Source organism: Aotus nancymaae, unplaced genomic scaffold (genome assembly GCF_030222135.1).
Source record: "Aotus nancymaae isolate 86718 unplaced genomic scaffold, 86718_ANA_hifiasm-v0.15.2.pri h1tg000018l, whole genome shotgun sequence".
NCBI classification, from domain to species: Eukaryota; Metazoa; Chordata; class Mammalia; order Primates; family Aotidae; genus Aotus; species Aotus nancymaae.
Genome location: NW_026988430.1, coordinates 20,504,211 through 20,528,868, shown reverse-complemented (window position 1 = coordinate 20,528,868; position 24,658 = coordinate 20,504,211). Strand labels below are relative to the sequence as shown.

The window sequence follows — 24,658 nt, the reverse complement described above, 5'->3', positions numbered from 1 at the left end:
GAGATTGCACCACTGCACTCCAGCCTGGGCTACAGAGCGAGACTCAATCTCTTTTTTTTTTTGAGACGGAGTTTCGCTCTTGTCAGGCTAGAGTGCAATGACGCGATCTCGGCTCACCACAACCTCCGCCTCCCAGGTTCAAGCAATTCTCCTGCCTCAGCCTCCCGAGTAGCTGGGACTACAGGCAGACTCAATCTTAAAAAAAAAAAAAAAAAAAAAAAAAGAATTAGGTAGATATTTAAATGTTGTAAAAGTATATTTGTATACACTGATTTCTTAAACTTTATTTTTGATGTCTTAATAGATTAGAAAAGGAAAAAAATAGGAAAAGAAAACAAAACAGAAAACAGATGTGACAAATAGAAAATAAATAGTAAGATGGGAGACCCAAACTTCACCATATCAGTAAGCACGTTAAAGGTTCTTTTTTTTTTTTTTTTTAAGGCAGGGTCTTGCTCTGTCGCTCAGGCTGGAGTGCAGTGTTGCAATCATGGCTCACTGCAACTTCTGCCTCCTGGGTTCAAGTGATTCTCCTCTCTCAACCTCCCTAGTAGCTGGGATTACAGATGTGTGCCACCATGTCTGGTTTTTGTTGTTGTTGTTGTTGTTGATAGAGATGGGTTTTCATCATGTTGCCCTGGGCTTAAGTGATCCACCTACCTTGGCCTCCCAAAGTATTGGAATTGCAGGCATGAGCCACTGGGCCTGGCCTAAATGTAAAGATTCTAAACATCCCAATTAGAATCAAAGACTGTCAGTCTGACTTAAAAACAAAACTTGACTCAATTATATGCTGCCTACATGGCATGCATTTCAAATATTTTAACACAAATACACTAAAAATGGAGAAAATAAGATATTGCATGGTAACACTAGTTAAAAGAAAGCTGAAATGGCTTTTTTCTTCTTTTTTTTCTTTTATTTTGAGACAGGGTCTTGCTTTGTCACCCAGGCTAAAGTACAGTGACATGAACAAGGCTCACTGCAGCCTTGAACTCCTGAGCTCAAGTGATTCTCCTTCCTCAGCTTCCTGAGTAGCTGGGACCACAGACATGCACCATTATACCTGGGTAATTTTTAAGTCTTTTGTAGTGACAAGGTCTGGCCATGTTAGCTAGGCCTTGCTAATTTTTAAGTTTTTTGTAGATGAGTTCTCACCATGATGCCCAGGCTGGTCTCAAACTCCTGGGCTCAAGCAACCCTGCCACCTTGGCTTCCCAAAGTGTTGGAATTAGAGGCATGAGCCACCACACCCAGCCTGAAATGGCTTTTTGATACCAGAGTAGATTTCAGAGCAAACAATATTACCATGATTTAAAAAGGTGATTTCACAATGCTAATAGGGATGTTGAATCAAGAGGATGTTTAACAGTCCCAGATGTTTATGTTTCTAATAGTAAAGCTTCAAAATACGGTAATAAAAAGCTGATACAGGTGCTAAAAGAAATAGACAAATAGAAAATTATAGTAAAAAATTTGAACACCCCTTTCTTAATATAGTAATTTTCCTCAGTATCTGTGGAGCATTGGCTCCAGGATCTTCATGGATACCAAAATGCAGATACTCAAGTCCGTTATATGAAATGGCAAGTATAACCTGTACACATCTGCCATGTACAGACGTGCCAAATCATGACCTTTTGGTCAATAACAGACTACATATGTGACAGTGGTCCCATAAGATTATAATGGAGCTGAAATATTTCTTTTGCCTAGTAGAAATATCTAGTGACATCATAGCCATTGTAATGTAGTAGCACAAACCATTAATCGTGTTTATGGTGATGCTTGTGTAAAAAAACATTCTGGACTGCTTGTTGTACAAAAGTATAACACATGTATAGTATATAATACTTGATAAGTATAATAAACAGCTATGCTACTGGTTTATGTATTTACTATACCATACTTTTATTCATTATTCTAGAGTATATTCTAGGATTTACTTATACTTATTTTTAAAAAGTTGACTATATTTTAGAAGAAGGCATTTTTATCATTGTAGATCCATACACGCTTGTACCCCTGAAGACCTTTCAATGGGACAAGATGTGAAGGTGGGAGATGGTGATATTGATGATCCTGACCATGTGTAGGCCTAGGCTATCGTCTAGTTTTTAACAAACAGTATTGAGGTTGGGTGAATGCCTGTAGTCCCAGCTACTCAAATAGCTAAGGCAGGAGAACTGCCTCAGTCCAGGAATTCAAGGCTGCAGTGTGCTGTGATTGTACCTGTGAATAGCCACTGCACTCCAGCCTGGGCAGCGTAGCAAGATTTGTCTGTTTAAAAAAGTAAAGAAATATGCCGGGCGTGGTGGCTCACGCCGGTAATCTTAGCACTTTTGGAGGCCAGGGTGAGTGGATCACTTGAGTGAGTTTAAGTCCAGGCTGGGCAACATGGTGAAACCCTGTATCTACTGAAAATACGAAACTTAACTGGGGGTGGTGGTGCATGGCTGTAGTCCCAGCTACTTGGAGGCCAAGGCGTGAAAATCACTTGGACCCAGGAGGCAGAGGCTGCAGTGAGCTGAGATTGTGTCACTGCACTCCAGCCTAGGTGACAGAGCAAGACACTGTCTCAAAAAAAAAGTAAAGAAATAATATTAACTGAAAAATGTAGGCTACATGGTGATACAGCCTGATAGTGTTTATGTAAAGTTTGAAAACAGTCAAAACATTGTTTATGGATGTATATACACACATAGTAATTGTAGAAACACAAGTATGGTGATAATAAACTTCTGTTGGAGGGAGCAAGTTGCTTTTGGAAGAAATGGTGTCAAGGAAGGATATACACAGTAAGCATTCAATTAATATAAATTAAAATTTTTTGTATTATGTGTGTATATATGTATGTATACAGAGTGATTTTTATCATACCTTAAAAATTATAAGCAAACAGTATTTAAATAACATTAGATCATTTTAAGTAAAGTATTCAAAAAATCTTAATGTCTTGGGCAATGCCTGATACATAATAATATGAATGACAAATTATGCAGCTGCTTGTTTTCTGCTATTACCACTTACCGTTATGTCATTGGTTAATGCAGTAGCTCGAACATATATCATCATTCTTAGTAATCCAAGGCTATACATTTTGGTATATATCATATGATATATGATACCTTTTTTTTTTTTGAGATGGAGTCTCACCCTGTCACCCAGGCCAGAGTTCAGTGGCATGATCTTGGCTCACTGCAACCTCCACCTCCTGGGGGTTTAAGCAATTCTCGTACCTCAGCATCCTGAGTAGCTGGGGCTACAGGCATGCGCCACCATGCCCAGCTAATTTTGTATTTTTAGTAGAGATGGGGTTTCACCACGTTGGCCAGGCTGGTCTTGAACTCCTCACCTCAAATGATCCACCTGCCTTGGCCTCTCAAAGTCCTGGGATTACAGGTGTGAGCCACTGTGCCCAAACATATGATACATTCTTTTTGGTGAGCCATAAGCAACTGTTACATAAAAGATATAAACACAACTGTAGGTGGGTTTTATGAATATCATTAATATGGCATTTGATAGTACATTAGTTTGCTAGGCCTGTCATAACAAAATACCACTGACAGTGAGACTTAAAACAATAGAAATTTGTTTTCTCTTGATTCTAGGGACTGGAAGTCTTAAGATTCAGGTGTTGGCAGGTTTAGTTTCTTCTGAGGTCTTTCTTCTTGACCTGTAGATGACTGCCTTCTTAACTGTGTCCTCACATGGACTTTTCTGTGTGACTATGCAGCCCTAGGTCTCTTGATCTTAATAAGGACACCAGTCATGTTAGATTAAGGCCCTACCCCAGTGGCCTTATTTTAACCTAATCACCTCTTTAAAGATTAATTCCAAATAGGCTGAGGTACTGGAAGTTGAGCCTGCAGCATACAAATTATGGAGGAAGGGGGCACAAAATTAAGCGCAAAACAGATAGTTTGCAAATCTTTTTCACTATAGCTTCATAATCCTTATAGTAAACTTAACAAAGTAAGCAGTGGTGGATTATTATTCTAGTTTTGTTATGTAAACAGACTCAGAGTTATGTAATTAGTCAGTGGCAGAACTGGAACTTAAAACTGGTTTTCTTGAAGAAAAAATTAGTAGTCTTGTCTTTTATCTACCATGATTATGTTAGTGAAGTTAGAGTTATTACTTTTTCCCAAAGTAGTGTTTCCCAAATTAGTATTGAGTAATGGGGTGTGTGTCTACATTCTGTATTCTGTTACCTAGAATACAATCTGAGAAATGATTGCTTTTAAAAGCTTTCAACTTAGAGGTTTGTTCATTAATACATTCATAAGAACTTCACTGTATCAGCCTGAAAATATATTTGTATTTGCTTAAAACCTCACTTACCCTAAAATGTAAGAACAGAAAAATGCATTAATATTAAGTATACTTATTCAGTGACTTTACTGTTAGAATATTATAGAAATAAACCTAGATTTTTTATAGATTCTTAATTCTCAGGCTCACTTTTTTTTTCAGTTTATAATCAGAATAATTTGTAAATTTTGAGGTTGTAGTGAACAGTAATTTTGTTTGTTCAGATAATTTTTTTCCTCACACAGTTGCGGTCTTGTAGTAAGAGTGAGTTGATATCTAAGAGCTCAGAGATCCTTACGATGTTTCAGCAAGTTCATCGGAAGCCCATGGCATCTTTTGTTACCACTCCTGTTCCACCAGACTTTACCAGGTATGATACAGTTTTTAATTTCATTTTCATTTAAAATTTATGTGCAAATGCGTATACTTGTTTCGAAAGAATGTAATTTTTTTTTATGCCATTTCTCTCTCTCTCTTTTATTTTATTTTTGTTGCCCAGGCTGGTCTCAAACTCCTGGACTCAAGTGATCTTCCCATCTTGGCCTCCCAAATTACTAGGGATCATAGGCATGAGCCACCAAACTTGGCCACTTCATAGCTTTTTAAGGTCTTCTTTATAATGGAATGGTCTGGTGAGCACTGTTTCATACATACAAATCTAGTCCTCCTGAAAAGTCTCACCGACTGACTCAGACTTGTGATTGTTAAGAGAAAATAATGAACTAGGAATCATTTTTTTCCCCAGGAGCTCCATCTTTGATAGTGTAGAAGAAAATAATTGATGACATTAGCTTTATCAGTGTACCTTTTGAATTAAATTATATCTCCTAACACAAAACTCAGAAACCAATGAAATGCCAAAAGAATTTGAAGGTGACGCCATGTTATCTCCAGATCCTAAAAGATAGAGAGAGGAAATAATTTTGGCAAAAAGTATCCTAGTTTTCACCTTGGGCTAAACCTTAGAATTTTTCTGAACAGCGTATTCCTTCAAGCATGTTTGTAATTACTCTGTAGTGTTAGACTGGTAGTTTCTGACTAGATGTTGGAGTCACTTGGGATTTGTCTGAAAGTTAATCAGTTCATACCATACCCCAGGCCATTTGAAAGAAAATCTTTGTGTGTATATTAGTCTACTTGGGCTGCCGTAACAAAATACCACATACTAGGTGCCTTAAGCAACAGAAACATATTTTCTCACAGTTCGAGAGGCAAGAATTCCAAGATCTAGGTGTCAGAAAATTTGCTTTTTTCCTTTCAGCTTGCAGACAGCTTCCTTCTTTCTGTGTCCTCACCATACCTTTTCTCTGTTTTTGTTTGGAGAGAGATCAATCTCTGGTGTCTCTTCTTTTTATGGGGACACAAGCCTTATTGTATTAGACCCACCCTTAGGAACTCATTTGGCCTTAATTATCTTCCTAAAGGCCCTGTCTCTAGACACAGTCACACTGGGGGTTAGGGCTTTAACATAGGAATTTTCGGAGACACAGTTCAGCCTATGACATTGGGTTCAGATGGGCATTTTCAGTTCTTCTTAAATCTCCTTAGCTTATTCAGAGATGAGGGTTGAAGCCACTGTTACAGAAATATTCTGATATGACAGACTTTATCTTCTAGAGATGACTTATGGAATACTATTAAGTTTTCCTAGCATGGTGAGGGCTGTGGTACGTTTAGAAAACAGCCTTTGTTACAAAAATGTTTATTTTGTGCTGCCTTTCTTTTTTCTCTAATGTGATGCCTTCTGATGACCTCAGAGTATTCATTGTACTGTTTTATTTTTTTAATTTATTATTTTATTTATTATTATTTATTCCTTCTCACTCTGTCACCCAGGCTGGAATGCAGTGGTGTGATCTCCGTTCACTGCAACCTCCACCTCCCGGATTCAAGCAATTCTCACGCCTCAGCCTTCTGGGTAACTGGGTCTATAGGCATACGCCACCACGCCCGGCTAAGTTTTGTATTTTTAGGAGAGACGGGGTTTCTCCACGTTGATCAGGTGGTCTTGAACTCCTGACCTCAAGTGATACCTGCCTCGACCTCGCGAAAGTGCTGGGATTACAGGCGTGAGCCACCGTGCCCAGCTGCATTCATCATACTAGAATATATTGTATAAGCCAGGGCTTTTCAATCTTGTCATTGTTTACATTTTGAGCAGGATAATTATTTGTGGGGTGGGGTGAGATTTCCTGTGTTTTGTAGGATCTTTAGCAGCATCCCCGTAGCACTCCCCATCCCACCACCTTGCAGTTGTGACAAAAATATTTCTAGACATAGCTTAATGTCCATGGGTACGAAATCACCCTTGGCTGAGAATCACTGTTACAAGCCCTTATTCCTTGTCACAAATGCCACAGTTCTATAAACAGAAGGGCAAAGGTTTTTACTCTGGTGGTTCTCATTGACCAGTAGAAGTCTTCCTTTCTTTCTGATTAACAACCTCATAAAATAGTCGTCTCTTTTTAAAGCACTGCCTTTTTTGTTTAAATCTCCATTTCTGAATGAAAGCACTGAATATTATTAAAAGGACTATTAAGTAGATTTAGTTGAAAAATGTTCACCAGTATCCATAGGTTGCCTGTATGACAGTGTGATGAGCTGTTTCAGTTTTGAAGATGTTTTCTGAACCATTTCATCACTTGTGGAATAAAACATATGTATATAAATTCCCATTCTTACACCATTTTCAGCAGCTCATCAGGCAGGCAACAATGCTCACTAGTCTGTTAATTAAGCACTGTTAGGGCCTTCTCTCTTTCTCCAGTAATGCTCACTACCTTACTGGAAATTTTGTCTTTTAATTTAATTTTTATTAGAAACCCATTTTATTAGTTGCACCATACAGGAAAAGAGGGCCAAATAAGAAAGACCAGCATCGTAACATTAAATTACACACCATTTTAGATGTGCAAAGCAGTGGTGTTTCTGTTGCCTTTAGTTCCATTAGTTAGTGTTGGTGTTGGAGCCACAATGGAGAAGAAAAGTTCACTAAATCAGTGAAGTGTTATTTATTAAAGGCCGTGTGCCCAGTATTGTTTGTAGGTGGTACATGGGAGAAGAGGAACTAAAAATCTTACTGCGTAACTATTTCACATTAAATAATAGCAAATTCTTTATTAAAACATATTATGGGCCAGGAGTGGTGGGTCACACCTGTAATCCCAGCACTTTGGGAGGCCGAGGCGGGCGGATCACGAGCTTAAGAGATCGAGACCATCCTGGCCAACATGGTGAAACCCCGTCTCTACTAAAAATACAAAAATTAGCTGGGCATGGTGGCATGCGCCTATAGTCCCAGCTACTCAGGAGGCTGAGGCAGGAGAATTGCTTAAACCCAGGAGGCGGAGGTTGTAGTGAGCCGAGATCACGCCACTGCACTCCAGCCTGGCGCCTGGCAACAGAGCAAGACTCTTGTCTCAAAAACAAAACCAAAAAAAACGTATTGTGTGTTTCTCAGTTATATATCTTATATCAGAAATTCTGAAACGAGGGCAGGGGTAGAGACTGGCATGGTCAAGAAGACTTCTGGAAAGGAACTGAAGAAGACCTGAAAAGTTACATAGCATTTTATTTGGCAGATAGTCTATGTATGAACAAAAATATGGATATAAGAGCTGGTATATTTGGAGGACAGCAAGAAAATTATTTCAACCAGAATTTGATGGGTTATTTATTTTTGGTGCATAATAAGAAATAAGACTATATGTGTCTTCAGGGAGGACTTAAAAGATAAAATAGTAGGCCAGACACGGTGGCTCACGCCTGTAATCCCAGCACTTTGGGAGGCCAAAGTGGGTGGATCACGAGGTCAGGAGTTCAAGACCAGCCTGGCCAAGATGGTGAAATCCCGTCTCAACTGAAAGTACAAAAATTGGCCGGGCATGGTGGCGGGTGCCTGTAATCCCAGCTAATGAGGAGGCTGAGGCAGCGAATTCTTTGAACGTGGGAGGCAGAGGTTGCAGTGAGCCAAGATCGCACCACTGCATTCCAGCCTGGTTAATAGAGCAAGACTCCGTATCAAAAAAAAAAAAATACAGTAGTATAGCTCTCAGTTGATAGAGAGTTTTATTTTTCAGGGAGAAAAAGTCAAGTTGGTAAAGAGAACCAGTTTTTATATAGCTCAACATTCTGTTTCCTTAAGGAACAAATGGATACTGTGGTTCTCCCTTTTTTCCTTTTGTTCATGAAGTTTTGATGAGGTTACTGGTCTGAAGATGTTGCACATCAGTGACTTCCAGAATACTAGGCTAGAGATGGTTTGCAGCTAGTTTCCCATGTTCTGTGAAAACGAAGATTCATTGACACCATCAAGAGATGAATCCGGTCATCACAAAGACCAGAGTAGTCTACACTTCGAAGAGAGTAGGAGAAATTTTAAAAGTTTGAAAAGATAAAGTGGTGCCTCATCTGCAGCCACAGAATGGTAACATCAGTATGACTGAAGATAACCTCTAAATTAATGAGCATAATATGGAGATGTTAATAAATAGTTAAAAGTGGTAGAGTTAGATGGCCTAGCAGTAGCAATAGCTTTGTGTATACATGTAAAGAATGCAAAATCAGTGAGCTGAGATCGTGCTACTGCACTCCAGCCTGAGTGACAGAGCGTGACTCTGTATCATAAATAAATACAAAAATTTTAAAAATGCAAAATAATTTCTTTTGCAGAAGAATATTTTGAGCAAATATTTCCAACTCTGTGAATCTGCCAGCAATTATTTGTAAACATTCAGTGACTGTATGCCAGCTATATTTTAGGTATGTGTTAAGTGCTAGCAGTAAGCATAATACAGAGCTCTTTTGATTTATAATTATCATTTAGTGAGGAAAAATAGATGATTGAAACAGTAATAAAATTCATCTGGTAACTGGTGATAGGGGAGGTAAGTGTATCCTGTTTAATCCTGCCCAATACTGCTAATTTGTTGTTATTTGTGTCCAAAAAGTTTTCCCTTGGAAAATGTACATATATAGAAATATGTCACAGTACCTGTTTTCTGTGCTCGGAATGTGATCATTTTCTCTTAGCAAGTGAGAGCTAGGGCAAGCTGGACTGTAACTTCTTGATTCATGAGTGTTAGCAGCCTATGCTCTTTAGCCTGGAAATTTTCTTTTTTTTTTTTCATATTACATCAGCAGAGTCTGTTTAATATCTTTAATAATTATATCACTTCTAAAGCTTTCCACAAAAGGGTATTACAATTTTTTAACTTATTGCAAACATATCTTTTAAAAAAAAGTCAGCCTTAATACTGAAGCTATAATACAAATTTTAAATTATTGACGTATACCATAAAACACAATGAAGAACATTTAATTTAAATAAAAAGAATAATACTTCTCTAGGCAATAAATCCAACATATTTCTTTTATCCCCATATTGACATCCAATGTTGATATTTTATAGGCTAGTTTCTAAACAGCTGCAAATTTTTACAAAGTGATGAAAGCCGCGTTTTGCTCAGGAATACTATGGTTCACATATCATATAGATTGTATTACAGCAGATATTAGTTTGCCAAGCTTCAGATGGCAAAATGCTAAGTTGTGAATTCAGTATTGTCCAGCTAGTTGTTTTTCCTTGTCCTGCAGACTCTGGCAGCATGTACTGTTGAGATACTGCCTTATTGCTACCACTTCTCTTCTCATAGTTGAATTCACCATGGGAGAATATTCATGTCCTTAAGATGCAAGTCCGAGCAAAAAGCCTCCCACAAATCCACTGGATATCACAATATTCTCCTTGATAAATTCTGTTGCTTCTTTAATTAAATTGTTGATTTCAGGGCTGCTTTGTTCACTCATTTCTTAATCTGTCTTTTTGCTTTGTTTATATCTTTTTTCAACTCTCTTTATCCTGGAAGCTTTCTGCTTCACCATTCTAAGTTGAAGATGGCATCTCCTCCTTTTTATTTTGTGTTCTGCTGAAGTCTTTTGACCCTTTATGGCCAATAAAATATGATAATGATAGTCTGGACTTACAGCAGAAATAACAATAACAACACCACAAGAAATAAATCACATTGGACATGGTGGAGGAAGTAGTATGCAGATTAGCAGACAACTGGGGATTGGTTAAAGCCTTTGCATATTGTGGAGGATATTCTGTACTTGATGAGAGACCTTATTGAAAGTTGCACAAAATTATAAAAGCATGTCAGATTTGTAGACTATACTGGGAAGACTCCCTGAGAGCTCTTACTAGGTTTATGGTTCCAGAAAGTCTTCCTAGGTACTAATTGCATTGGCCCTGCTAATTGGGGATTGTGTATATTGAGTGCTAGGAGATCATATAATGGGAAGACCTTAGAGCAGACCTCCAAGAGTATATGACTTCTAATCTGTTATCTGAAGAAATGCTAAGGGTTAACCAGGCAAAAGGATGTGGGGATGAGGAATGTGAGTCTTCCAAGGAAGGATAACAACTGGCTAGGGATATGATAGGAGTTCTTGACATAGTCAATTTGGTTAATAGTTATACAGTTAATCACAGGGCAGAGTACATCTGCTTACTTTGTAAAAGATGTGACCTATTTAGCTATACGTACTTACATTAAAATAAAGAATTATCTATATTGTATTTTCTTTTTTTTTCTGAAATGGAATCTCACTCTGTTGCCAGGCTGGAGTGCAGTGGCGGGATCTCTGCTCACTGCAACCTCCGCCTCCCAGGTTCAAATGATTCTTCTGCCTCAGCCTCCTGTGTAGCTGGGACTACGGGCATGCGCCACCACGCCCAGCTAATTTTTGTATTTTTAGTAGAGACGGGGTTTCACCATGTTGGCCAGGACGGTTTCAATCTCTTGACTTCATGATCCACCCGCCTCAGCCTCCCAAAGTGCTGGGATTACAAGCGTGAGCCACTGCGCCTGGCCCTATATTGTATTTTCATGTGGCAAGCCACTAATTTCTTTAGACACTATCACAGTGTGGCAGTGCTATAGATGTATCTTTTAACTTGTTTTGATGATAACCAAAATTCTGATGAATTGAATTTTAGAAAATATTTCTGAAGATATGGTGAAATGGTTTGCAGTTTATTGTTTTGGTAAATTTGTAATTTTATATGTCAAATTTATAACACTCTTAATACTGTATGATAGTCTTTTTCATAGTGTTTTAATGAATTTTGAGGTGTTCTAATGCCAGTGTACAAACCGTCTATATGATTAAAAGTACTTAGCAGCAAAATGACTTACCCTTTAGTACATTCTGTGATTATAGTTCAGTTCTCTTTGAAGAGTATTGAATGGGACTAAAGTTGCTTGAAGTAATCTTGACTTGCCAAGAATGTGTTAATGTGCTAGTTCATCACAGTTGCCCCTTAGATAATTAGGTATTCTAATCCTATAAAATGTGAAGTTTGATTTGCTAGTAAATAGTTGCAAAGTATTTAAGGTCTGTTAATATTTCCCATAATTTGTCCAAAGAAGGAAGTTTGGGGATTAATTGTGATATCACTGACTATTGTTTCTTTTCATTTTTTAAAGCATGTTTATATCTGTTTTATAATTTAGGTTCACAGCCTAAGCATCACTTTCTTTTTCCCATTTCCATGAGTACTTTTTAAAGTGTATTTCTTATACTTACTTTAATAATTATTCATATTGTATGGCCTTTTTTTAAGAAAAAAAACTTGTATAAAGTATTTATTTAGACAGAGTCTTGCTCTGTCACCCATGCTGGAGTGCAGTAGTGCGATCTTGGCTCACTGTAACCTCCACCTCTAGGGTTCAAGCAATTCTCCTGCCTCAGCCAAGTAGCTGGGATTACATACGTGCACCACCACACCTCCCTAATTTTTGTATATTTTTAATAGAGGCGAGGCTTTACCATGTTGGCCAGGCTGGTCTCAAACTCTTGACCTGAAGTGATCCACCTGCCTTGGCTTTCCAGAGTGCTGGGATTATAGGTGTGAGCCACTGTAACCTGCCAAAAAACTTTTAGGAAGTATTTATATTTCTAATTTAATGGAAAACCTTTGATGGTTTTATGAATTCATTTGATTTAATGTTACGTTTAATAAAGATTTTAAAATATTTCTTAGATTTTAGTTTAATAACGTTTTCAAGATACTACTGAGGGACTTTTTTTTAGGTAAATGGAATTTTAAACGTAAAAGCTAAATAATTTTTTTTTTTTTTTTTGCCTTTTGCTTGCTTTTAGTGAATTAGTGCCATCTTATGATTCAGCTACTTTTGTTTTAGAGAATTTCAGGTAAGAGTTTTTAAAATTTGATTTTTTGTATGTGTATATATATAAGGAAAAGCCAGGAAAGTATTCTTTGGTAAGATAGTAATCTAGTGAACTGTGTTACCCACTTTAGAAGTCTTAGAAAAATAAGTTTCCTATTAGAAACTTAGAGCTTATTTGTGCTGGATTATATTGTATCTTTAGACTGACTGCTTCTCAAGTCTGGGGAAAGGAACCTTTTCTTTTTGTTTTGAGACAGAGTCTTTCTCTGTCACCCAGGCCGAAGTGCAGTGGCCTGATCATTGCTCACTGCAGCCTTAACCTCCTGGGCTGCAGCAATCCTCCCACCTCCACCTCCCAAGTAACTATGACTACAGGCGTGCACCACCACAAAGGTTGTGGGGGTCTCACTGTGTTTCTTGGGCTGGTCTCAAACTCCTGGGCTCCAGTGATTCTCCCATCTCGGTCTCCCAAATTGCTGGAATTATAGGCATTAGCCATGGTGCCCTGTCCAAAGTGGGGGAACCATTTTTAATAAGAGAGATCACTTAGCTTTTCCTAAGGTGAGAGGCCAGACAGTTAGAGGTTGATGAGCCCCCATTCACCCAACCTCAGAAATAAAAGTGGTGGGAGGAAATTCATTAAGATCCATTTATCTCAGCTCAAAGTCAAGAATTGTGGATAAGGGACCATTATTGTAAGAAATCTATAGACTTTGTCAGTTGCATGTTAGTTTTGTTAGCTTTTACTACCTTTTCTCTAAAATCAGAAGTGAAGATCATAAAATGCAAGGTTCTTAGCAGTTTGTCTTTGACGGCAGCATGCAAGTGGAAACAAAGAATACAAGGTCTTCAGGAAGGAAACTCCAAATAATAGGCAAAGGCAATTAAAATAAGGCCACACTGAGAATTTATACCTTTTCCCATTTAATTTGTTTTTTCTTATGGGATACTTTTGTGGCTAAAAGACAGTCTCTTTGAAAAAAGACATGTCTTTTTTCCACATGTATTAAGGTTTAGTGCATGTTCTCTCATTTTTCAATATTAAACAAGGATGATTATACTGCCGAGAAGTGAGGAAGAAACATTTTGGGTTGTGTTTTATTTTTAATGGTGAAAGACTGCTTATTGAAGTGTTAATTAAATTTGGGAGACTTAATACATTTTTTTTTCCCTTTTCCTTCCTCACAATTTTGAGAGGGTATTTTTTCCTGAATATTAGATAATACTGAATATTTCGGTATTTTAAAAATTTATTTTATTTCACAATTTAAGCATATCTAAACTTTTACAGTGGAATTTTGACCTGTTTAGTCACCTTCTGTTATTTGTCTAGAATTTCAAATATATAACAAAGAAACTGCTTGGCTTTTCTTTTTGCCTGTTGCCATTTCACAACAGTTTTGATCTTGGGATATGGTTGATTTTCTTTTTCTTTAGCACTTTGCGTCAGAGAGCAGATCCCATTTACAGTCCACCTCTTCAAGTTTCAGGACTTTGCTGGAGGTTAAAAGTTTACCCAGTAAGTTTTTCGTATTTCTAATAAATTTTGAAACCAAGATCTTTATTTCAGAGTTCTGTTGTACACTAGTTTGATTACTGAGAACTGTTAACTCTTTATTTCTTGTTGTCACATATGCTGTCCCCATTCCCTGTTCCCCCTCTCCCTTCATATTCGACAACTGTTTGTCCAAACCTTGTTCTCTAGTACATTCCTCTGGAAGGCTGATTGAAAACAATATTCCCTGAATTCTCATATGTTGAAAGCAGTTTTTGCCCTTTATAGTCTAAGGCTAGTATTGCTGGATATAAAATGCTTGGCTCATATTTTCTTTTTCTTTTACGTTTTTTGAGATGGAGTCTTGCTCTGTAGCCCAGGCTACAGTGCAGTGGTGTGATCTTGGCTCACTGCAGCCTCCGCCTCCCAGGTCCCAGTTCAAGCAATTCTCCTGCCTCAGCCTCCTGAGTAGCTGGGATTACAGGCATGCATCACCATGCCCAGCTAATTTTTGTATTTTTAGTAGAGACGAGGTATCACCACGTTGTTCAGTCTGGTCTTAAACTCCTGGCATAGTACTGGGATTACAGGTGTGAGCCACCATGCCCAGCCCATATATTTTTTCATTGGGTATCTTAAATGTGCAATTCCATTTTCTTTAGGTAAAGTCTACCTTTAAAGAAATTTGGTTGTATCATCTAGATGCTAAATAATGTTTTTGAGTCCAGTAATTTACTATTACACATTTTAGTCCTCCTGGGTTAGTATTCTCAGTTACACACTGAACACTTTGAATATGTAGTTTCAGATTTTTTTTTTTTAGAAGAGTTTTGCATAATGGGATTATACAATAATATATAATCTTTTGTGTCTGGCTTTATTCACCTAGCTGATGATTCACTTACTCATTGATATCTATTGAGTGATTATCATTTCAAACCTCAAAGGCTGCCTCAGGTCCTTTGAAGCAAGGTAGATTAAAAATGAAGAGGTTAACTGTACCCCTTTATAGTCATATCCCAGTAGACACTGGAGATGTATAAGCGTCTCTGTTCTCAGCCTTCATTGTCTCATTGGGGGAACAGATATTTAAACAGGTAGTTATAGCAAATGTGATCCTTTTAAAACACAGGCACCTGACGTACTAGGGAAACACACATAGGGAATAATTATCTTTTTTTTAAACAGTCTTGCCAAATTAAGCAAAAAGGGAGGGAGTGATTATCTTTATAAAAATAAAATCTCGGGAGAGATCCAAGATGGCTGATCACTAGCAGCTCGGGCACGTAGCTCCCAGTGAAAGCGCAGAGAACAAGAGGACGCTACACTTTGAGACGAATATTTGTTGCTCACGGACCAAGAGATTCCCAGCGGAGGAGCCCCACGGGTTGCCAGAGCAACTCTTGTGGCCGGCACGGCGGTTCTTGGTGCAGAGTATCGAGATTCCTGGGCAGAAAAGCACCATCAATCTTAACAGCGCTGTTTTGACTGGCACAGTGGATTGCTCAGATTTCGGCGCTGGGAATCAACAAGTTGGACATCCACTCAGAGACCTAGTTAGAAAGTGGATAATTACAAAGACGACAGAGGGATAAATATATAATGAAGGGAAGAAACCAGCCTAAAAAGGCAGACAATACTCAAAATCAGAATGCCTCTCCCTCTACAGGGGATTGCAATTCCTCATCAGTAACGGAACAAGGCTTAATGGAGAACGAGTGTGTTCCAATAACAGAAGCAGGTTTCAAAAGGTGGGTGATAAGAAACTTCTGTGAATTAAAAGAACTTGTTCTAACCCAATGCAAAAAAACTAAGAACCTTGAAAAAAGACTTGACAAAATGCTAATGAGAATGGACAATTTAGAGAGGAATATAAGTGAATTGATGGAGCTGAAAAACACAACACGAGAACTTCGTGAAGTATGCACAAGTTTAAACAGTCGAATTGATCAAGCAGAAGAAAGGATATCAGAAGTCGAGGACCAGCTCAGTGAAATGAAACGAGAAGACAAGATTGGAGAAAAAAGGATAAAAAGGAATGAGCAAAGTCTCCAGGAAATATGGGACTATGTGAAAAGACCTAATTTGCATTTGATAGGTGTACCTGAATGTGACGAAGAGAATGAATCCAAGTTGGAAAATACTCTTCAGGATATCATTTAGGAAAACTTTCCCAACCTAGCAAGGCAGGGTAATATTCAACTCCAGGTAATACAGAGAACACCACAAAGATATTCTTCAAGAAGACCAACCCCAAGGCACATAATTGCCAGATTTATTAGGGTTGAAATGAAGGAGAAAATACTAAGGGCAGCCAGAGAGAAAGGTCAGGTTACCCATAAAGGGAAACCTATCAGACTTACAGCGGATCTCTCAGCAGAAACCCTGCAAGCCAGAAAAGAGTGGGGACCAATATTTAACATCCTTTTTTTTTTTTTTTTTTTTTTAGAAAGAAAGAAAAGAATGAAGAAGAAGAAGAGAAAGAGAGAGAGAGAATGGGAGTATTGCTTTCTTGCCCAGGCTAGAATGCAGTTTAGTAATGGGTATTGAAAACCTCTTTTATACCAATTATACTTAATGATGTAGACAGTAAGAAATAAGGGAAGAAAATAACAAACAAGCAGCTAACCAATATTTCATTTAAACCTATGAAATGCTATGCGATTACTGAGGAGTGATTTACTTCCAATTATGTAGTCACTTTTGGAATAGGTGTGAGGTGGTAATGTATGTTTTGTGTATTTGAAGTGGAGAGTTCTATAAATGTTTATTAAGTTTACTTGTTCCGGGTCTGAGTTCAAGTCCTGGATGTCCTTGTTAATTTTCTGTCTCATTGATCTATAGAATCGTTGGCTCTTCTTGTTACATTGATCCTTTTGCCATTATGTAATGTCCTTCTTTGCCTCTTTTGATCTTTGTTGCTTTAAAGTCTACTTTATCAGAGGCAAGAATTGCATCTCCTGCTTTTTGTTTATTTGTTTATTTTTACTCTCTGTTTGGATGGTAAATCTTCCTCCTTCTCTTTGTTTTGAGTCTGTGTATTGTTGCATGTGAGATGGGTCTGAATGCAGCATACCGATGGGTTTTGGCTTTTTATCCAATTAGAATATATATAAGTTCAATACTGCCATTTGATGCTAGCTGGCTGTTTTGCCCATTGGTTGGTGTGCATTTTTCATTGTGTTAATGCTCTTTGCTTTTTGATATATTTTTGGAAAGGCTGATATTGGTTGTTCCTTTATATGTATAGTGCTTCTTTCAGAAGCTCTTGTAAAGCAGGCCTGGTGGTGGTGAAGTCTCTAAGTACTTGTTTGTTCGCAAAAGATTTAATTTTTGCTTCGCTCATAAAGCTTAGTTTGACTGGATATGAAATTCTGGGTTGAAAGTTCTTTTCTTTAAGGATATTAAATATTGGTCCCCACTCTTTTCTGGCTTGCAGGGTTTCTGCTGAGAGATCTGCTGTAAGTCTGATAGGTTTCCCTTTATGGGTAACCTGACCTTTCTCTCTGGCTGCCCTTAGTATTTTCTGCTTCATTTCAACCCTAATAAATCTGGCAATTATGTGCCTTGGGGTTGGTCTTCTTGAAGAATATGTTTGTGGTGTTCTCTGTATTACCTGGAGTTGAATATTACCCTGCCTTGCCAGGTTGGGAAAGTTTTCCTGAATGATATCCTGAAGAGTATTTTCCAACTTGGATTCATTCTCTTCATCACATTCAGGTACACCTATCAAACGTGAATTAGTTCTTTTCACATAGTCCCATATTTCCTGGAGACTTTGCTCATTCCTTTTTATCCTTTTTTCTCCAATCTTGTCTTCTCGTTTCATTTCACTGAGCTGGTCCTCGACTTCTGATATCCTTTCTTCTGCTTGATCAATTCGACTGTTTAAACTTGTGCATACTTCGCGAAGTTCTTGTGTTGTGTTTTTCAGCTCCATCAATTCACTTATATTCCTCTCTAAATTGTCCATTCTCATTAGCATTTCATCAAACCTTTTTTCAAGATTCTTAGTTTCTTTGCATTGGGTTAGAACAAGTTCTTTTAATTCACAGAAGTTTCTTATCACCCACCTTTTGAAACCTGCTTCTGTTATTGGAACACACTCGTTCTCCATTAAGCCTTGTTCCGTTACTGATGAGGAATTGCGATCCCCTGTAGAGGGAGAGGCATTCTGATTTTGAGTATTCTCTGCCTTTTTAGGCTGGTTTCTTCTCTTCACTATATATTTATCCGTCTGTCGTCTTTGTAATTACCGACTTTCTAACTAGGTCTCTGAGAGGACGTCCAACTTTGATTCCCAGCGCCAAAATCTGAGCAATCCACTGCGCCAGCCAGAACAGCGCTGTTAAGATTGATGGTGCTTTTCTGCCCGGGAATCTCCGGACTCTGCACCTAGAACTGCTGCTCTAAGGCGCCAGCAAAACCGCCGTGCCGACCACAAGAGTCGCTCTGGGGACCCGTGGGGCTCCTCCACTGGGAATCTCCTGGTCCGTGAGTAACAAATATTCGTCTGAAAGTGTGGCGTCCTCTCGTTCTCTGTGCTTTCACTGGGAGCTACGTGCCCGAGCTGCTAGTAATCAGCCATCTTGGATCTCTCTATTTAACATCCTTAAAGAAAAGAACCTTCAACCCAGAATTTCATATCCAACCAAACTAAGCTTTATAAGCGAAGGAAAAATTAAATCTTTTGCGAACAAGCAAGTACTTAGAGACTTTACCACCACCAGGCCTGCTTTACAAGAGCTTCTGAAAGAAGCACTATACATATAAAGGAACAACCAATATCAGCCTTTCCAAAAATATATCAAAAAGCAAAGAGCATTAATACAATGAAAAATGTACACCAACTAATGGGCAAAACAGCCAGCTAGCATCAAATGCCAGTATTAAACTTATATATATTCTAATTGGATAAAAAGCCAAAACCCATCTGCATCCAGACCCATCTCACATGCAACGATACACAAAGACTCAAAGAGAAGTAGGAAGATTTACCATCCAAACAGAGAGTAAAAATAAACAAATAAAAAGCAGGATATGCAATTCTCGCCTCTGGTAAAGTAGACTTTAAAGCAACAAAGATCAAAAGAGGCAAAGAAGGACATTACATAATGGCAAAAGGATCAATGTAACAAGAAGAGCTAACGATTCTATAGATCAACGAGACAGAAAATTAACAAGGACATCCAGGACTTGAACTCAGACCCGGAACAAGTAAACTTAATAAACATTTATAGAACTCTCCACTTCAAATACACAAAACATACATTACCACCTCACAGCTATTCCAAAAGTGACTACATAACTGGAAGTAAATCACTCAGTAATCGCATAGCATTTCATAGGTTTAAATGAAATATTGGTTGGCTGCTTGTTTGTTATTTTCTTCCCTTATTTCTTCTTGTCTACATCATTAAGTATAATTATTGGTATAAAAGAGGTTTTCAATACCCATTACTAAACTGCATTCTAGCCTGGGCAAGAAAGCAATACTCCCATTCTCTCTCTCTCTTTCTCTTCTTCATTCTTTTTTTTCTTTCTAAAAAAAAAAAAAAAAAAAAAATCACTCTAGTACCACAGTAGACAGGCCTTGAAGGTACTGGGGCCCTTACAGCTTAATCAGACTTAGCAAGAAGTTTTTTGCCTCTGACCTAGTTGAAACAAAATTAGTTACCAGTAGACTTAAGTGAATGCCAAACTGCACGTAGGCACATAACCCCAATCCATATAAGCACTAAGAAAATTGTAACACTTTGAGTTGGTCTGGTGGAATTATCTCCGACACTCTCCCTATATCCAGTGACAACAATAAATTCCCTTCTTTCCCAGTTTGTGTGCTTCTTGGTATTGGGCCACAAGAAAATGCAGCCGGACCTAAATTGGTTCCGGGAATAAGTTCTCAGCTAGAGTCTAAACCAGGGTTTCTCAGTTTTGGGGTTGATTGACATTTGGGGCCAGATAGTTCTCTGCCATGGGGGTCTGGCCTGTGCATTGTCTTGCCAAATATCTCCTGCGGGACATCTTGACCAGTGGTTTTGAAGAGTGGGTGATCCTCCCATCCCACCCCCAGGAACATTTGGCAGTGTCTAGAGATGGTTTTGGTTATCACAGCTGAGGAGGTGCTCCCAGCATCTAGTGAGTAGAGGACATGCTATTAAACACCTTGAAATTGCAGGCCACAATAAAATAAGATAAAATCTCTGTAGTAGAGATTCAAACAACTTCTCAATCTCTAGACAGAATCTTATATGGAATTCTAACATTAAAATCATATGGAAATTACCTTTAATTACTTTTAGCCTAGGGTGTTACCTTTTTCTATGTTGGTCTTAAAAATTAACTTTTGGTTTGAAAATTTTTTTGCCTCATTTCTAATGAAATTATTTTTCCCATTAGGGTCTTGGTTTTTTGTTAAGGTTGATTTGTAGTTCTATATATGTTAAAACTCTTAACCTTTTTCATGGTTGTTTATATTTCCCTTCATTGCTGTGCCTTAATATTTTCATGTGTGTTGAGTGCACAAAAGTTTAAAAGTTGTTAAGAACTCAAATCTATTGGTGTTTTTTTTTTGTTATTTCCTCCATTGCTTTGAGGCTTAGAAGTACTTCTCAATCTAGAGATCAGATATTAATCCGCATTTTGTTTTATTGTGGCTTAACTTTTTTTACACTTAAACTGATCTGGAGTTTGTATAACTTCATATTCTTCTTTCAGGATGGAAATGGAGTTGTGCGAGGTTACTACTTATCTGTGTTTCTGGAACTCTCAGCTGGCTTACCTGAAACTTCTAAGTAAGAAGTGTAATTAAATAACAACTTTAATGTGCATTTATATATATTCCCCCTAGCAATTATTGTCAATTTTAATTTTTGTTAATTACTGTGTTGGTATTTCTGTTAAGATACAGAGTAATATGGAATTCTTGGCATCATAGGATGGTATACACTGGCAGTTCTCAAACTATTTGGTCTCAGGATCCTTTATACTCTTAACATTTACTGGGAACCCCAAAGAGTTTTTGTTTATATGGGTTATATATGTTGTTATTTTCGGAATTAGAACTTAAAACTGAAAAAAATTATTTAAAATTTTAATTCACTTTTAAGATAACAAGCCATTGCATACTAACGTGAATAACATTTTTAAATGAAAAGTAACTTTTTCTAAAACTATTTTTAAGAAAACTTAAAAATATTGCCTAGAAAATGTTATTTCATGACTTTTTGTTTGTTTTTGTTCTTTTTTTTTGTTATTGCAGGAAAATGGGTAATCTCATCCCTCTTGCTTCATGTTAGCTGAAAGCAGACATTTTGCCTGCATATTGCTTTGCATTTTTGGAAAAATATTTACTGTCTGGCTTAAAACAAGACAACTGGATTCTCACGTCTACTTTTATATTTAATTTTTTTAAAATATCATTTTGATTGAAGTACATGTATAAAATCTGGCTGCAGAGTTCTATACAACCATCACCAACATCTACAGTGTTCTATTTACCCCACAAAGAATCCTTGTACTCATTAGCAGTCACTTCTCAGTCCCTGGCAACCACAAATAAACTTTTTGTTAAGGAGGAATTTTTTAAAAAGTAGTTTTAGATAATTGTGGATCTTCTTTGATATTACACCCAAACTGAACAAGTGGTAGGTTAATGTTATTTATAATGTGGGATCTGGAATCATATTAATGATTTTTTTTTTTTTTACTCTGTTACATGAAATCTGTTAGTTTGATATGGAATGTCTGCTTTCAGCTAACATGAAGCAAGAGGGATGAGATTACCCATTTTCCTGCAATAACCAAAAAAAAAAACAAAAACCTCATGAAACAACATTTTCTAGACACTGGACATGGTGATAACAAATGAAAGAAGTTCCTGAGAGACAAGAAACACAAATTAGATCTGTGATTTCTCCAGCTTACAGTCTTGAGCGTGTTTTCAGGCTGCAACACAGGGAGAAGCTAGGACTGAGATAGATTGTGGCAGTTTTAGTTGAGGAAATAGTGCTGAGAGTTTAGGAAGGACAGTGCAGCTTGAGTGCATTGGACAGAATACCAGAGAGGAAAAAACTGCAGAGACTGAAGTCTAGAGATCGTAATGGGTTTCCCTTGAGTATTCAGCAGAGTACTTATTAGGGCATATGTGTGAGGAAACTACCTGAGGTTGGGGAAAGAACTGTCTGACATGATTAGAGGGAATAGTGAGTGCCTGGTGCTCACATAGGGCCAGGAACTGTGTGGGTTGCAACCAGCCACAGTGGATAAATTTATAATTCATGGGTCATTGGGTATAATGCTAAGGAAGTTTTTGCCTCAGTAGTAGGAATTAGCCCTAGACTGAACACTGCTCTAGGCCCACCTAACAAATGTGAGACCTGAAAGGATCAAATTGTTTTCAAGTAACTTAGCTGCATCCCAGAATGAAGCTCAAGAAAATTTATAAGGTTGTTGAAGTATCTAACATCCGGCAGAGTAAAATTTATAATATCTTGTGTTCAGTCACTAATTTGCTGGACTGGCTGGCTCATACCTGTAATCTCAGCACTTTGGGAGGCCAAGATGGGAGGATTGCTTGAGACCAGGAATTTGAGACCAACTTGGGCAATATAGTGAGACCCTGCACACATCTCAGCTACTGAGGAGGCTGAGGCAGGAGGATTGCTTGAACTCAGGAAGTCAAGGCTACAGTAAGTTGTGTCTGCACCACTGCACTCCAGCCTGAATGGCAGAGTGAGACCCTGTCTCAATTTATTTATTTACTTACTTATTTTGAGTCTCATTTTATCACCCAGCTTGGAATACAGTGGCGAGATCTCAGCTCACTGCAACCTCTGCCTCCCAGGTTCAAGCAATTCTCCTGCATCAGCCTCCTGAGTAGCTGGGATTACAGATATGCACCACCACACCCAGCTAATTTTTGTATTTTTATTAGAAACAGGGTTTCATCATATTGGCCAGGCTGGTCTTGAACTCCTGACCCGAGGTGATCCACGCACCTCAGCCTCCCAAAGTGTGAGCAGGTGTGAGCCACTGTACCCAGTCAAAAATTCTTTATATGTTTTGGATACTAAACATTTATCAGACATATGATTTGCAAATAGTTTCTCCCATTTGGTAGGTTGTCTTTTCACTTTCTTGATAATGTCCATTAATGCACAAAAGTTTATAGACTGTATCTTCTTTATCTTTTTGTAAACCTGAAAATTTTATACAATTGAATATATAAATCAGCATATATTGGCTTTCCCAATGTATACTTATTTTCTTTTTGTTTTTGAGACAGGGTCTCACTGTGTCACTGAGGCTGGCCACAGTGGCACAGTAATGGCTCACTGCAAACCTGGGCCCAGGTGATCCTCCTGCTCTGTTACTCCAGTAGCTGAGACTACGGGAATGCACTACCATACCCAGCTAGTTTTTTTGTTTTTGTAGAGACAGGGTTTCACTATGTTGCCCAGGCTGGTCTCACACTCCTGAGCTCAAGCTATCTGCCCACCTCGGCCTCCTAAAGTGCTGGGATTACAGGTGTTAAACGCTGTGTCGAGCCTATTTACTTTCTTTTTTCAACTCTTATTTTAGGTGTGGAGTTACGTATGAAGGTTTGTTACATAGGTAAACTCCTGTCACAGGGGTTCATTGTACAGATTATTTTATCACGCAGGAGTTAAGCCCAGTACCCAGTAGTTGTTTTTTCTGTTCCTCTCCCTTTTCCCACCCTCTACCCTCAAGTGTACCCCAGTGTCTGTTGTTTTCTTTGTGTTCATAAGTTTTCATCATTTAGCTACCACTTATAAGTGAGAATATGGGGTATTTGGCTTTCTGTTCCTATATTAGTTTGCTGAGGATAATAGCCTCCAGCTCCATCCATGTTGCACAAAAAACATGATCTTGTTTTGGCTGCATACTTATTTTCTTTTTTATTTTTTTTTTAAAAGTTGGGGTTTTACCATGTTGGCCAGGCTGGTCTCGAACTTCTGACCTCAGGTGATCCACCCATCTCGGCCTCCCAAAGTGCTGGGATTACAGGCGTGAGCCACTGTGCCTGGCCTGCTTATTTATTTTCTATTAGGAAATTTTATAACCTTGAATTTCTAAATGCACAGTAATTTGCTTTGTTATAAGTTATACTGGAAAAATAGAGTATTTCAAAATTTGTATTTTAAAATTACATGATGATAAACCTCAAAGGATAATAGAAATTTCATGTTTAAGCAAACATATGTAGTGAATATATAGAAAAAATATTGCGTTAGTAAAACAAAAGCAATTTTGAATTACTTGTTTATTCAAAAATTATTTCTTTTTTGAGCTGTTGTCTTATACCTGATATATTGGTAAACATCTTTATGAAGAAGAAAGGACCTAGTGCCATTCATATTTTGGTGGTCCATTCAAAATACTGCTGTTTTGGCCGGGTGTGGTGGTTCACGGCTGTAATTCCAGCACTTTTGGAGGCCAAGAGGGGGTGGATCATCTGAGGTCAGGAGTTTGAGACCAGCCTGACCAACATTATGAAACCCCGTCTAAATATAAAAAATTAACTGAGAGTGGTGGCATGTGCCAGTAATCTCAGCTACTTGGGAGGCTGAGGCAGAATTGCTTGAACCAGGGGTCAGAGGTTGCAGAGGGGAGACCGTGCCACTGC

At 38.0% G+C, this 24,658-nt stretch overlaps 1 protein-coding gene across 9 annotated transcripts in view; it reads left to right on the top strand.

The window, feature by feature from the left end:
• Positions 1-24,658, top strand: part of TRIM37 (tripartite motif containing 37) — a 110,147-nt gene that overhangs the window by 29,999 nt on the left and 55,490 nt on the right. For all 9 annotated transcript variants that reach the window (XM_012445451.3, XM_012445450.3, XM_012445446.3 and 6 more), the window contains exons 9-12: positions 4,563-4,687; positions 12,487-12,537; positions 13,953-14,034; positions 20,728-20,804. In XM_012445451.3, coding sequence (XP_012300874.2) covers positions 4,563-4,687; positions 12,487-12,537; positions 13,953-14,034; positions 20,728-20,804 — 335 coding nt within the window. The remainder of the gene's footprint in view (positions 1-4,562; positions 4,688-12,486; positions 12,538-13,952; positions 14,035-20,727; positions 20,805-24,658) is intronic.